This window comes from Puma concolor, chromosome D4 (genome assembly GCF_028749965.1).
Source record: "Puma concolor isolate L17-30 chromosome D4, mPumCon1.1.hap2, whole genome shotgun sequence".
In the NCBI taxonomy this organism is placed as follows: Eukaryota; Metazoa; Chordata; class Mammalia; order Carnivora; family Felidae; genus Puma; species Puma concolor.
Genome location: NC_141679.1, coordinates 58,410,713 through 58,427,409, shown reverse-complemented (window position 1 = coordinate 58,427,409; position 16,697 = coordinate 58,410,713). Strand labels below are relative to the sequence as shown.

The 16,697-nt window shown below is 37.9% G+C and overlaps 1 protein-coding gene across 1 annotated transcript in view; it reads right to left on the bottom strand.

Moving 5' to 3' along the window:
• RECK (reversion inducing cysteine rich protein with kazal motifs) overlaps positions 1-16,697 on the bottom strand; it is an 87,006-nt gene that overhangs the window by 68,203 nt on the left and 2,106 nt on the right. The window contains exons 2-4 of the mRNA XM_025932500.2: positions 5,899-5,957; positions 2,533-2,607; positions 1,463-1,499 (exon numbers count right to left, since the gene is read on the bottom strand). Coding sequence (XP_025788285.1) covers positions 1,463-1,499; positions 2,533-2,607; positions 5,899-5,957 — 171 coding nt within the window. The remainder of the gene's footprint in view (positions 1-1,462; positions 1,500-2,532; positions 2,608-5,898; positions 5,958-16,697) is intronic.

The window sequence follows — 16,697 nt, the reverse complement described above, 5'->3', positions numbered from 1 at the left end:
AGCCTCTTAGAAACTATTAAATTGTCCAATAAGCATTTATAATATTATGTACAAAGGACTCCATTAGGTATTGTATGGGCTATGAAATAGATAAAATATATGATTTATCCAATTATGGAGATTACATATGGAGGTATACTATCTTAGATATATATTATATACAAATAATTCCAGAACATTAGGTAGAGGGATAATTGAGAGAACAAGCAAGGATATGGCCAATTCCAAGAAGGCAAATAGTCCAACTTGGTTGAAATACAAACTTCAAACAGTGTGAAAGCCTTTAGAGTTCAGAGATACATAAAATACACTTCCTTTTTTCCTTTTAAGGCACTGGCTTTAACCAGAACTGGAAGACTGTGAATGCCAGGCTAGGGAGTCTGAGCTTTATTTTGATGGAAGTGGATATCCCCGGAGAGATTTTCTTCTTTTTGAAGGAGCCGGGGAGGACAGCTATGATATGTTGAAATACCAGCTACAAGGTTGTTACAACAGTCTACTCCAAGAGCATAACAATAATGGTAGGCATAGAAAGGACAGATGCAAGATTTTCCCAGGGGAGAGTCAATAGAGCTAAAAAGAAAAAGCAATCAAAGGTAACTTGAGGGATTCCAGTCTAGTGTCATTCACAAGACAGGCTGTTATGAGTCTGGTTTTAGGTTTGCACTTCAGTTGTCACCAGGATGCAGAGATCCAGGTAGACATGTCTAGAAGTCATGAGCTATAACTTGGATTTGAAGGTTGTCTTCCCAGGGCTGATTAGTTAACAGTTCTGGGAAGGAAAGCAATTATCAGGGTAAGTGTGGACGGAAAAGGGAAGGAATGACCCAAGTCCTTATGGGGGGAGAGGGGAGGTAAGAGAGGATAAGGTCATGAGGCCAAGGTGGAGTCACAAGGAGGTAATGGTCAACAGTGCTGCAAGGCAGTCAAAGGTGATAAGTACTGAGAAAAGGCCATAAGATTTAGGTACCATGAGATCCCGGTGAACTTGCAAAGACCAGTTTCACTAGAATGGTAGAAGTAGAGACAAGAGCACAATTAATTACTGAGTGAATGAGAATAAATTATACATTTGAAAATTTGGGTGCCTACCAAAAAGAGAAGATAGGAACTCAAGGGGATACATTAGGTTACAGGACTAAGACACAGATTTTACAATCACAAAATAAGTTTTTTTGTTTTTTTTTTTTTAATTTTTTTCAACGTTTTTTTTTTTATTTATTTTTGGGACACAGAGAGACAGAGCATGAACGGGGAGGGGCAGAGAGAGAGGGAGACACAGAATTGGAAACAGGCTCCAGGCTCTGAGCCATCAGCCCAGAGCCTGACGCGGGGCTCGAACTCACGGACCGCGAGATCGTGACCTGGCTGAAGTCGGACGCTTAACCGACTGCGCCACCCAGGCGCCCCCAAAATAAGTTTTTAAAGATAAAATGCCAAATGTTATTTAGCTATTGCTTACCTGGCAAAGATGAATTCATACAACTCCAAATTTCAACCTAAAATTGCAATCACCAAAAGGCTTTTATATAACCAGTTCCTAAATATGACAATTCATACAGAAATTATGTACAGCTAATTTGATTATGTTTGTCTCTATTTAATCAATGTTCTAAGACTACATGAGTATCAAGCAGCTATTCAGGCTTTTATATAACCAGTTCCTAAATATGACAATTCATACAGAAATTATGTATAGCTAATTTGATTATGTTTGTCTCTAATCAATGTTCTAAGACTACATGAGTATCAAGCAGCTATTCAGGGGGAAAAAATAAAACTGAGATGCAAAAATATTGCTTGCTCTTTTCCCATCTTCCCATCTAAGAGCACTAATGAGGAGTCTGGGTTCTCAGGATGCTTACTGGAATCACTGTTTCTAAGCAAAAGACAAAGTGTCTGTAGAGCGAGTAAAGGCAAATGTGTCAGTCAGAATTGTTTGATCAACATTTCCCGCCTCACATAATGCAAGCTACCGTATCTAAAAAGGCTGTCTCATGTAAGCTCAGACTTCCTGAGCCTAGCCCATGAATATCCCGAACACTGAGAATGGCCCCAGCACTGGAGACATGTTAAGTTACATGATTCAGACAGGCAAGCCAATATATCTATAGTACACCAAAAAATGGGAAGATAGGAATAATGAGAAGTCATACATTTCCCCTTACCCCAAATTTAACTTTTGAAAATCAAAATAAATATAAGATTTAGTTACTATGGTTTTCATAAAATTGTCAAAATGAGTAAAATTCCAAATTCCAGATAAACTTTATAATGAAATTTAAAGACTGCAATACATGTACATTTAATATTATTTTTATACCTACATTATAGGATAAATGATAAAAGATGAAAGATAATATCTACCGAGCAATCTGTGTGATGATCTTTTAAAAGTACCTTGCTAAATCGAACATTTTAATCTGATCACAACTTCAAACCATTTTGAAAAATTTCCTGAATCAAGGAGTTAACTCATTAGATGGCTTCACTTAGACAAAAGCTTCCATAGTTAAGTTAAACAAGACCTACCATTGTTTCAGGGCAATAATCTGGGGCTCGCTGTAACAGATGCTTTAGTCGGGATTCACTTTTTGAGGAGAATATCTATTTGACAAAACAAAACAAAACAAAACAAAAGGTTTTTGTGGCATTTTTTTTTTTGGTAAGAAATAAGAATGGGCAAAATTTATTGTCCTCTATACTTATCAGTTGTCTAGAATATTTTCCAACTTCCTTTTATAAATGGAAAACCTTTTGAAAGATCTAAATTAAGCTGAGCTAACATCTCTTAAAAGGTTGGTTAGTTTGGCAAATAATCAAGAAAGTCCATATATGCAAGTCTAGACCCTTTTCTAATGACCAAAAATGGAGAAAACCGGCTACCAAATCTGTTGGAGAACAAAGGAGAAAAAGAAAGAAGAAAACAGAAAAGAAAAAAAAAGTTCATTCTAAACTGTTCTATAAACTGCTTTTAGTTAACTGATGACAATGTAAAACAGATTATGTCATATCCTTGATATTAGTGACGAACAAATTTGTGAATAGCATTATGGCACAAACTTCCATAAAATGGCATTAAATAGAGACAAAGTCATGGTGGGGGGGGTAGGGGCTTTTATTTTATTTTTTCATTTTTATTTAATTTATTTTTTTTAATTTACATCCAAGTTAGTTATCATATAGTGCAGCAGTGATTTCAGGAGGCACAAAGTCATTTTTAATAAAGATCCTGAGGAGCTGACAAGTTTGTTCACCAGGCTAACTGGCTCTCTTCCAAAATAGAACTTTAATTAATGTGATTACAATTTGATGTCTCAGTAAATTATAAACCATTACATGTATCAGACAGAACTTCATGGTTACCTGCAAATAGTCAAGACTGTGAAATCCATGAATGCTAAGGACAATGAAAAAGGATTTATCTCCAGTTAGTTTTAATAGCCATTTTTCTCCCAAACTATCAACTATAATTAATAAGTGACAAGAGCCAGAATATCACCATTTTGCAACCCCTAGTGAATTAATGCATTTAGGCAATTATCAAGAATGGCTGTAATGTTAATTACAAAAAGAGACAACCAGACACAAACATTATAAGTAAGATCTGCTGAACAAACAAAACAAAACAAAAACCTAACCTGAATCTTATCAAGTCTCTGGACTTGTCTCATTAGGTAACTGCTAGCCATGTGTGACCATCTAAATTCAAACTCAAATCAGTTAAAATCAAATAAAATTTAAACTCAGTTCCTCAAACTTCTCTTTCTCTTCAATCTCTTTTTTTTTTAAGTTTATTTATTTATTTTGAGAGACAGAGAGAGTAAGTGCAAACAAGTGGGGTAGGGCAGAGAGAGAGGGAGGGAGAGACAGAATCTCAAGCAGGCCCCACACTGTCAGTGAGGAGCCTGACTCAGAGCTTGAACCCACGATGAGATCATGATCTGAGCCCAAACCAAAAGTGATGCTTAACTGGCTGAGCCACCTAGGCACACCTTTCCTCAACTTCTTTAAACACATTTCAAATGTTTACCTGGCACATATAGCTGTGGCTACTATATTGGATCACACAGATACAGAATATTTTCATCACTGCAGAAAGCTCTCTGGATAGCCCTGCTTTAAATCTACCTACCACTTACTAAGACATACAGAGGAAAGAGGAACACATTAAATGATATCATGGGTTACAAACAGCATAATTCAGATTGTGAGAAACTCTACAGGATAAATGACCAGATTTATTCATTAAATAAGCAAAGTTAGGAAAGCAGTGTTTCCAAAAGCAGCAGAACTATTTTAAAAGCTCCCTTATGGTGACACTATCTAGGGACCATTTCTGCTTTTAAAAGCTACTGTTCTGGCAGTAAATTTGCAGAAAACCTAATTTGCTATATTGTTTTGACATGAAGTCTCTAGCAGTTACCTAGATGAGCTGAGTCACTGTCTTGTTTTATAATTAGAGAGTATCTTGCAAAATCTTTCTAAATTCACAATATTGTTTGAGAGAAGTTTTAATCCCAGTTAGGTAGCTCTCTAAATTTTAGGCAGTGACAAAATCTACATTATTGAAAACTCTTTAAAAGGCAATTGAGGGGCGCCTGGGTGGCGCAGTTGGTTAAGCGTCCGACTTCAGCCAGGTCACGATCTCGCGGTCCGTGAGTTCGAGCCCCGCGTCGGGCTCTGGGCTGATGGCTCAGAGCCTGGAGCCTGTTTCCGATTCTGTGTCTCCCTCTCTCTCTGCCCCTCCCCCGTTCATGCTCTGTCTCTCTCTGTCCCAAAAATAATAAATAAACGTTAAAAAAAAATAAAATAAAATAAAAAAAATAAAAGGCAATTGAGGCCATTCATTCTCAAGTGCCAAGGCCAGCACTACACAACCAAGGGGATGAAAGAAAGGCAGACTTTATGACCAGGTATTGTCTCAGTGGAATTTTACTTAAAAGGTTCAACCAGAAAAATTCAAATTCACAGTAAAGTTTGAAGAGCAGTACAACACCCACACAGTCTTCATGTAGATTACTCATTATTAACATTTTGCAACATTTGCTTTTTTTTTTTTTTAATTTTTTTTTCAACGTTTATTTATTTTTGGGACAGAGAGAGACAGAGCATGAACGGGGGGGGAGCAGAGAGAGAGGGAGACACAGAATCGGAAACAGGCTCCAGGCTCCGAGCCATCAGCCCAGAGCCCGATGCGGGGCTCGAACTCACGGACCGCGAGATCGTGACCTGGCTGAAGTCGGACGCCTAACCGACTGCGCCACCCAGGCGCCCTTGCAACATTTGCTTTAACTCTCTCTACATACACAGATATTATTGCTATTTTGGAACATTTTATAATTCATTACAGACATGATCATTTATTCCTAAATCCCAGCATGTTATCTCCCAAGAGCAAGGATACTGTCCTATGTCACTGCAATACAATCACCAAATTTAGGATCACAGCATTGATACATTATTACTAGAGCCCATATTCAAATTTCACCAATTTATCCCAATAACGTTATTGATAGCACTTTTTTTTTAAATTCCAGGATCACATATTGCATTTAGTGTCATATCTCTGTAGTTCCCTTTAATCTTGAAGTTTCTTAACACTGATAACTTTGAAGACTTCAGGCTGTTGTTTTGAGGAATATCCCTCAATCTTGGTTTGCCCTATTGTTTCCTCAATGATTCAGGTTATGCATTTTTCGCAGGAATCCTACTAAAGATGCTGTGCTCCTTTTCAGTGCATCATGTCAGCAGACACACATTAATTTGTTCCATTACTGGTGATGTGAACTGTGATCACTTGGTTAAGGTGCTGTCCAACAGATTTCTCCGAAACAATTATACTTCACATAAACAGTTACATAACCAATAGCCTTAACAATTATTACATAAGCTTACCTGTTCACATACGTCATGGCACATTTGGTTATCCTTTGAATGATTACAACACAGTGCACCTAGGAGAAAAAATAAACACCAGATGTTGCCCACTGTTAATTTAAAAAGATGATTAAGCTAAATCAGATGGCTACACAAAACACTTATTCAACAGATTATTATTCATTTTAACTCAACAAACTTTTACCACATACCTATCACAAGCCAAGGCCAGTGCTGGGTTTGAGGACATGGTCCCTGCCCTAAAGAAGCTTGCAGGCTAACAGGGGAGATGGTCATACATACTTTCTGTGTGCCAGAATTTTACTAAATTTGCTTTATGCATTACACCTCATTCAATCCTTATAATTACTCTATAGGCTAGATTCTATTATTGTGCCTATAATGTAAGACTAAGCGATAAAAAGGAAGTGAATTTTGTTTTGGACATGTTAAATATAAGGTTCCTATCGGACACCCAGATGGAAATTCCAGTAAAATCAGAAAATTCAAGCCTGGATTGCAGGTAAAGTCAAGCCTAAAGATCCAATTTGGAAGTCATCAGTATAAAGGAGGTACAGTACATGGAAACGAGTGACATTGTCTAGGGAGAGGTCTAGTGAGAAGTGACCACAGCACCAAATTCAAAAAACACAAAATCTGAGACACGGGAAGGAACAAGGAAAGAGACAGAGATGCAACAGTCAGAGGGGTAGGTCAGCCTCGAGAGAGTAGCATTAAGAAGAGGGAGTAGTGTCATGCACCCAAACATACAAGTTAGATTGAAGAATCAAAAAAGGAAATGGCCACTTAGTAATCCTCAAAAGGTATTCTGTGGAGAAGAAGTGAATGATACTAAGGAGTAAACCAGAGGTGTGGAAGTATAAACAACAAATATAGGCTCTCAAGAAGTCTGGCAGAAATGGGAGGGAAAAAGAGAGTAGCAGTTACAGGAGGAAGCAGGATCAAGTTAAGAAAACCCTCCCTCCCCCTTTTTAGTTGGCCTTGGTCCCTGATTCCTTGGAGAAAGACTCTAAATCCTGGGAATTTCTAGAGTAATAGCTGTATCTTTGTTATGCTAGTGAGGTGGACTCCCCCCTCAGATAGCTTCAGGATGGGGACTGGCCTAGCCAGAAACACTAGCCTTATGTTTAGAAGGCTGGGGTTTTGAGCCACAGGACATCAGCCCAACCTCCAGCAGGAGAGGGAAATGGACATCAAGTTCAGCCATATGGTCAATAATCCAATCAACCATATCTATCTATATGATGGAATTCTAATGAATACTAGATATCAAAGCTCAGGGGACCTTTTCTAGTTGGTGAAGATGCTAGTGTGCCAGGAGGGTGATTCTATGAGGAGAAGGCACAGAAGCTCTGCATTTCCTCCCAGACCTCATCCTGTGTATGTCTCTTCATTTGGCTGGTCTTCCTGATTTGTATCCTTGATAATAAAACTGTGATCATAACTATCACGCTTCCCTGAGCTCTATGCATCATTCTAGTGAATAACTGATTCTGGGGTGGTTGTGGGAAGCCCGGATTTATAGCCAGTTGTTCAGAAGTGTGGGTGGCCTGGGGACTCCTAAGGGCGGCTTGTATCTGGGCTAAGTGTTGTGTTGTTCGGCATCATGCCCTTTAACCTGTAGAGTCTGTTTTAACTCTGGGTGGTTAGTGTCAGAACTGAACTGTCATACACACAGTTGTGGATGAAATAGGAGATTCGAGAAATGAGGTGATTGCCGGAAAGGGATGTGGGTTAAAGAAAAGGCACTGAGTTTGGGGCTAGGGATACAACAGTGAATAAATGTTATGTTCTCTGACTTTATCCGGTCAGATGGTAGAACAAAGTCTAGACAAGAGGGTAGGATATAAGGTCACTCACTAATAAATTAAGAGGAAAGCTGACAGCCTCCATTTTTTTTTTAGTGAAACACAGATTAGGTTTGAAAACAAAAAGGGTTGAGATGGGGTTGGGGGCTTGAGGTGAAATTGTAGAAGTGTGGAACAGTCACTTCAGAGAATAGCGAAAGGCAACTATAAATAGGTCCCTCAAACTTGTATTCTACTCATGACTTTTAATATCTATCCCTCAGGAGAAAAATTTCATGTTCAAATAAACTGGGAAATAAGGACTAAAAAAAGTTACAGAGAATTCCTTACTGCAGGACCAAAGCCTTTAATATGTTTATATATTATTAATCTCCCAAAAAGGGATCCAAGTAGACAGACTTCTCAGAGCACAGAACATTTTTTTCATGCCACTTACTAAATTTCAGAATACCAATTTGAGAAACATGAAATTAGAGGAAAGGAGAAATGTTGCGAAGCAGAATTACAAGCCTAAGGAAATGCATAAATTGGCTATAAAGATAATCAGCAGGGACATGTTATTATTCTAGAGTGGACCTGACTGGAAAAAAGATACAGCTAGCTGGATTGATTGGGGCTGTCAAAAGAGACAAGAAGATGAAAATATTTCAGACAGCTGGATCTGATACAATAGTTTAAAACAGAAATTTGCAACATAATCTCTTCAAATGCAATCTATACAATTTCATTACACAAAGCAGATGAAAAAAGAGCTTTTTTAGTGAAGGTAGGATTTGTATGGAGGGGAAGGAAAGAATAAATAGATGAATAAGATAAGTCCTCTTTAGATCTTACAAGGAAAGCCTTCTACATTCAAAACTGGAAATTGTTCTCTATAAAACAGTGTCAGAGTATATGATACTACTGGCATATTACTATAGTTTTGTTCCACAGAAGACGATTGTGGGGCTCGCTTTCCAATATTATTTCTATAAAAAAAAAAAAAAGTGGCTTCAAGTTCTAAACGCTTGACTTACAAATTCTGAAGAATATAAAAACGTCACTAAATCAGAAGAAGAAAAAGTCCCTTGTTTGTAAAGCTATAGTTACTTTCTTAGAAACTTTAATTTGAGGAGAGAGGGGGGCAATCACTCATGAGGCTTTCTCAAAACACCCTTTCTTCCCTGCCATGCCATGCTAAGCTTCCCCCCACCCCCATCTTCTAAGATTTAGTTATGTCCCCAGCCTCATTACTCATTAGAATGGGGAGGGCAGGTAGGAAAAAGAAAAACAAAACACAAAAAAGGCTCTCCTGTGTGATAATGATGTACTCTTTTGAAGTCCTGTAGAAATTGCCACTTTCTACTAGCCTCTAACACAAAGGTCATTTGAGGGTAAAAAATCCAGCTGATCGTGAGCAAAGATAACTCAGGATAACATATGGTCCCAATAAGCACAAGCTTAGCAAAAAGTAAACAATCAGGCAGACAAGAGTCTGATTTGGGCCTGGGGATTTTTGAAAAACAGTTTCTTGGAGCAAAGGTCTATTTCAGAACAGAAACAAAATGTGTTATAATTAAAAGTCCAATAACAATGGAAAGTTTTATTAAAAACATAAATATAAAAGCCTATTTTTTTCCTATTTAATAGTTAAGGTCAAATTTACAATGTAGTGACCCCCAAAGTTAAATTTTTAAAATAATTCTTTTTTTTCACTAAGAAACTCCAAGCTTTGGAAAAATAAAAAGAACAATGATCTATAGTCCCACTGTCTTGCCAGAACCTATGTTGACATTTTGACATATTTCTTTCTACTCAAAAGCCTTCTGATAATTCTGACAATATGGGATTACAGAGGGCAGCCCAAAGTCTTCTGGTAATAACTCCCTTCCCCCCTCCCAATGGAGCATTCCTCTGTAATAGTGCATTTCCTCCCTTGAGAGGGCTGCCACCCTCCATGAACAGGCTCAGGGGACCTAAACTCCATCACATTTTCCGTACCCTCTTCTTAACCTTAGCCATTATTACATTGGCGCACAATTTCCTTCCTTTGAAACTTGTTAGAATCTTTAACACTGCATATTTTTCAAGAAATAAATGTCTTCAAATAGACATCAATTCATATGCCTTCATTAAGAATGGGGAGAAGGGATTCAAATGCAATTAACGTGGTAATTAAAGGTCTTTGTCTTTTTTAGAGCTACTAAAATGGGTTAATTGGGTCATTTAACAATTAGAATCCAAAAAAACTCTCCAAAGCCTTATGTTTTTATATGGCAATGGATTCTAAAAATACTTTGTATTTATAATTTGTTTTTAAACTAATTTCTTATTCTTCAAGAAAAATAGTTTAAAACCTGCTTATTTGCATGAAATGGAATGGAACAGATAAAGGTAAATTAGTTCAAAATAAAATTTGATATTCACATTATGAAAATACAAAGCTCAGGTGTTATCCTCATTAACGACACATAAGGACAAGTATCATATTTTGCACTCTTATTCCAAGAGTCTGTAATTATAAAATTAATAAAACAAAAACCCAAACAGATTGCTAAAAGACATATATATTGGCTTTAAGGAGGTACAATCTAGAAACATGCGAGCAGAATTACCTAATAATTAGAAACATCAAGATTTGGCTAATAGTTTGGGTCACATGTGTACTAAAGATAGGCAAGTAAGCAGGAAGCACATGCTCCAGCCACAAGGGAAAAATGCAACTTCTAAGACCAACCAGCACTTAAAACAACAAATACACACCCTAATCTAAAACTAAAATATTCATAGAATTATAGGATTTTTGAAGTTAAAAGGAATTTTGCCACAAAAACCTCCTAAAAGCTATAATTCAATTTAGTTAATTAAAAGCTATTCTTGCTTTCTTTTCTAAAGAAAATAAAGATTCCTCCTAATTAATGTCTTCCTAAAGAATTACTAAAACAGAATATAAATATATATATATATATATATATATATATATATATATATATATCCCGCACTGTTGAGAAAAAAACTAAATCTGAGCTGATACTAGAAAAGGTCATTCTAAATAAAAAAGACATGTTAACAAAAAACTGATCTTGGGGCGCCTGGGTGGCTGAGTTGTTTGAGCAACCAACTTTTGATTTAGGCTCAGGTCATGATCTCATGGTTGGGTTGGTGGGACAGAGCCCTGCCTTGGGCTCAGTGCTGACAGCCTGAAGCCTGCTTGGGATTCTCTCTCTGCCCCTCCCCTGCTCGCACTCACTCGCCTGCATGTGCACTCTTTCACTCTCTCTCTCAAAATAAATAAATAAACATTTAAAGCAATAAATAAATAAAACAGTTAAAAGCTGATCTTACTTTCTTTTTTAACATTTTTTTAAAAAATTTGAGACAGAGAGAGTGCATATGTGCGTAAGCTGGGGCATGGGGCAGAGGGAGAGAGAGAATCTCAAGTAGGCTCCAAGCTCAGGCCAGAGCCTGATGTAAGGCTCATTCTTACAACCCTGGAATCTTGACCTGAGCAGAAATCGAGTTGGACACTCCACCGACTGAGCCACCCAGGTGCCTCTGATCTTACTTTTAATCATATTTTTATTTTCAAAACAGCCTGGAAATTGACACTTTTAAAGCATTTAAATGACAACTACATCTTCAACTTATAAGTACATTCTTGCAATCATTATACTTATTCCTTTAAAGATATGTGTATGTTTGGGTTTATATACAAAATATATTATCACCTAAGGAAGAGCCAAACAGTAAAGTGATTACCCATATATGCACTATCTGCATTCAACATTGCTAACATTTTGTCATACTGCTTTATTTATCTAGAAAGATATACGTATTTTTTTCTGAATTATTGGCAAGTTACAGATATCCTTCTCCATTGCCTGCCAAACAGCCAATTATATTCATTTAAATTTTTAAAATAATTCTTTTTTTTTCACTAAGAAACTCCAAGCTTTGGAAAGTAAAAAGAACAATGATCTATAGTCCCACTGTCTTGCCAGAACCTATGTTGACATTTTGACATATTTCTTTCTAGTCTTTTCAAAAATCTTCTGATAATTCTGACAATATGGGATTACAGAGGGCAGCCCAAAGTCTTCTGGTAATAACTCCCTTCCCCCTCCCAATTACCAATATGACTGCCACATAGACCTTTCATAATGTCACTCTTCTAATAAAGGGCCCACAACGGCCTCTTGCGATTCCAATTCTAAACTTTGCAAATCTTCCTTTAACCTTACCTTCCCTTCTATTATTTTTTATTTTTTTTCAACAAGGAAAGCCTATAATTACCTTGAACACTGCCTTCTGACTGAAATGCTTAGTGCCCTTTCCCTGCTGACCTAAATCCCAAAATCCCAAATACTTTCAACTTTTAAATCCTACCTCAACTTTTAGTACCAATAACTCCAAGCTCTGTTTGATTTTTTTGGCCCTGATATTCTAGTCAGAACTGGCAACCTTAACATTTCAATCTTCTCTAACCATATCAAGTGTGTACTTATGGTATCCCAGTTTGACGGTAAACTTCTTGTATCCATTTAGCATAATGTTCAGCTCAAAAAATGTTATTCATTGGTTAATAAGTAACAATTTCCTAGTTATACAAAGACTTTTACCAGCAAAAGGTACAAAAAGTTTTATTTCTCCCACCATAACACTTTAGTACCACATTTCATATGGTGACTAACCCATAATTTAGCAATATCATAAGAGGTTTTGGCCTAGAACAAAAGATAAATTGGACAATCACATACGCAGGCACAGAAGTATGCAGCCAGCTGGGGATGGGCCCTGCAGCCATAGGTCAAGAAGAGTTGGGGCAGGGGAAGCTGAAATTTTATGGTAGTACAGAAACGATGAGTAAAAAGAAGAAGCTGGTTGGTGGAGAGTGAGTGGGAAATGCAAGAGATGCACCGAGAAGCTATGAAAGGTAGAGAGAGACTGTCCCTAACAGCAGTCTTAGCTCCTGGCAGCTTTCCAGTTCCCACAGCAGCCCTCAGGGCTGCTCTGCTGAATTTCCTACCTTTGGATTTCCCTGTGTCTCCCTGTTAGATGCTACACAACTAGCCCCCAATCCTGAGCTACCTTGGTTTCTGTTCCCTTAGGGGGTCAAAAAACCCTTAACCTAGACATTCATCATTACGAAACAACTAAAGCAAATGACTCTCCTTAAGGTCCTCCTCACGGATGCTAATAGCCAGTATTCTTGGATAACTCCTTTGCTCATTCTATGCTGCAGGCCTCCCATCTATAAAACAAAGAACCTAAAAGTATAAAGTCTGGCTCCCAGTGGTATATTCCATAATGAGAAAGTTTCTCTTAATACTATACTTTTCTTGATGTCTTCATGTTATCTGTGTGCTTTACAGTACCCATCACATTATGTGCTATATATTTGACTAAATCACATTTTTCCTCAGAAATACTCTCCAGATTTAGAATATAAACTGATACATACTACTATAATCACATAATGTTAGCAATGTAGATATACATATATTGGTGGTATTTAATGTCTGAATTTCCTACTAAATGATAAACCCCATGAAAGCAGAGATTATGTCTGTTTTTGCATATCACTTTGTATCTGGTGCCTATCACAGTGTCTGGCACTATTAACAGCTTAACAAATATTTGCTTAATGGATTACTGACAGGTATGAAATTTAGCTTAATGAGCAATAGACCTAGGGCAGTTATTCCTAATATCTATCTTAAACATATACAAAAACAGAACTTTTGATGCTCTTGGCTCACCTGCCAACTCTCCTCTAATCTGCTCCTACCCATCTTCCCAACTTCAGTAAATGGCATCATGTTTTACAAAATTGCTCAAGGTAAAAAATCTACAAATAATCTTTAATTTTTCCTTCCCTCACTTCCCACATCCAATCCATCAGCAATATATCTTGAACTTCTCCTCTTCTATCCCCACCATCACTTCACTCTAAGTCACCATTATCTCCTGCTTCAACTACTACAGAGGTCTTCTAGTCAACCTGCTTTTACTCCTACCCTACCATAATCACATTTTTTTTCATTCAGCAGCTAGAGTGATCTAAAATATAAATCAAAGCTTATATCTCTTACATAATAGTCTACCAGTTTCTTTCTGCACAATAAAATAACGCACAATAATCCTTATGTGGCTTTTTGCAAGGCTCAGCATCATTAGCTCTAGCCTACTCTCCTGCGCCCTATGCTGCAACCAAACAGTTCCTTCTTGCCTTAGAGCCTCTGCACTTTCTGGTCTCTATCTCTGTCTTTCTTAAGACCTTTAGTCTTCAGATTTTGCTGCTGAACTTTACCTTTTCAAAGAGGCCTCTCTTCTCATCACTATGTAAAGAACTCCCCCCTCTACTCACACAATTCTGTTATCAGCTGGTTTCCTTCATAGCATACTTATCACTATCAAAAATCATTTTATTTATCTGTTGATTGTCTATCTCTCCTCTGGTAGAATGGAAACTCCTTGAGAGCAGCAAACCTGTATCTAGAACAGCACCTGACATGTAGCAAACACTCAATAAGTATTTTTCAAATGGACAAACTCGTGCAGTATGCTTTGTTCTTTTAAAAACTACATTTCGGGGCGCGTGGGTGGCGCAGTCGGTTAAGCGTCCGACTTCAGCCAGGTCATGATCTCGCGGTCTGTGAGTTCGAGCCCCGCATCAGGCTCTGGGCTGATGGCTCAGAGCCTGGAGCCTGTTTCCGATTCTGTGTCTCCCTCTCTCTCTGCCCCTCCCCCGTTCATGCTCTGTCTCTCTCTGTCCCAAAAATAAATAAACGTTAAAAAAAAATTTTTTTAAAAAACAAAAAAACAAAAAAAAAAACCACTACATTTCAAGTATATAATAACCACCTCCTTGACATTGTCCCACTTTTTGTCTAGAAGAGGCACACTTTTGGTGAAAAGTATGATTATTGAAACTGCTTAAATCTAGGGATATGAGACAGGAACTTTTTTCAGCACACCAGAATAAACTGTTATATCTGGTCTATCACCAATCCTAGCTCTTTCCACAATGTGGGCCAAGATATGACTTTGTGAAGAGAATCTGTTTTTTATTACTTTCCTCTAGATAGTGTTTGCTTTTTTCTAACTTAAAATTCATTACATTCTTTTTCAGGATTCTAGGCTATTACATAATTCCTTAAATGTCAATTTACTGAAATTTAGCCCTTAATGTTACATCTTTCCTTCTTTCATACCATTACAAAACATCTTAAATAGAAACAGAGCTACTATTAGGTGCCATGACACACAGAGCCTGAGATCCGAGCATAGGGTCCCATCCCATCTTTCAAAGAGAACATTAGAAATGGGCAGGGGTAGGGGGGCAGCGTGTGGGGCTGAGATTAGAAAGTACACTGGGATAGGAAGAGTGGCACTACTCCAATGTAGAGGTGTGGCCAAACTTCACAAGACAAAATAATCACTGAGTAAGTAATATCATTCCTTCACCTCCACCCCCAGGAATAGCAATAAATATCTCTAAGAACAAATAATACTTGTAAAGCCTTATACCAGAGGATACATGAGTACCCAGTCTTGGAGAGAAAAAAGAAGACTGATCAGGAATAAAAGCCAGGCAGGCCTTCAGTGAAATACAATTTAATATTTTGTTCTCAATTTTTATTTAGGATTGAAATCCACAGTGGAAGCTTTTGTCCATCGTATTATTCAATATCTTTTATGTAAGGACCAGGCAATACATGCTTCCTAGAATTTAGTACAAGGGACAAATCTCACTTTTAGCTCAAAGTTGAAATTTTTTTTTTTTTTTTTTTATCAAACAATGCAAACTCTATGCTGTCATGGACTTTTAGAGCTGGAAGGGTCTTTAGAAATTATCTAGCCCAGCATTTTCTAAAGCATCCTTTAGGTGTCATGAACAAAAAAAGAGCTCTATAAGCAAACGAATCTCTTTTTTTCTATAATTGTTGAGATACAAATCAGGTTACATTAATTAAACAAGAAGGCCATTAGACTGAGGTGGTTTTAATGCCTCAGTAGCCTATTTATACAGGCCAAAACCTAAGTTTATAATACCTCAAGATTAAGAAATCGAAACCTAAGGTCAACCAATCACAAACAGCCACCTGGGCTTTCTGGATAAGGCAACTTCTCAACCTATAGCCAATCAAATAATTTCCTTGCTTTGCTTCCACATCTTCTCTATGAAAATCTTTCCTCCAGCTCCTGTCACTTCCCATTCAGTGCTACTGGATTCAAATCAATTTTTGCTCAGATAAACTCTTAAAAATTTTAATATGCGGGGCGCCTGGGTGGCGCAGTCGGTTAAGCGTCCGACTTCAGCCAGGTCACGATCTCGCGGTCTGTGAGTTCGAGCCCCGCGTCAGGCTCTGGGCTGATGGCTCGGAGCCTGGAGCCTGTTTCCGATGCTGTGTCTCCCACTCTCTCTGCCCCTCCCCCGTTCATGCTCTGTTTCTCTCTGTCCCAAAAATAAATAAAAAACGTTGAAAAAAAATTTAAAAAAAAAAAAAAAAAAATTTTAATATGCCTTAGTTTATACATTAACAATCATGACCACTAAATTCACCTTTTGACTTTTATTTATTTTTTAAAGATATCCTTTTAAGTAATCTCTACACCCAACCTGGGTCTTGAACTTACAACTGGAGATGGAGAGTCACATGCTCTACTAGCTGAGACAGCCAGGCTCTCCCTAAACTCACCCTTTTAAAGCGCACAATTCAGGGCGCCTGAGCGGCTCAATCGGTTAAGTCTCTTGGTTTCCACTCAGGTCATAATCTCATGGTTCATGGGTTCGAGCCCCACATCAGGTTCCACAGCTGGCAGCTTGGAGCCTGCTTTGGATTCTCTCTCTCCCTCTCTCTCTCTGCCACTCTTGGCTTACTTTATCTCTGTCTTTCTCAAAATAAATAAACAAACTAGGGGCGCCTGGGTGGCTCAGTCGGTTGAGCGTCCGACTTCAGCTCAGGTCATGATCTCGTGGTTTGTGAGTTCGAGCCCTGGGTCGGG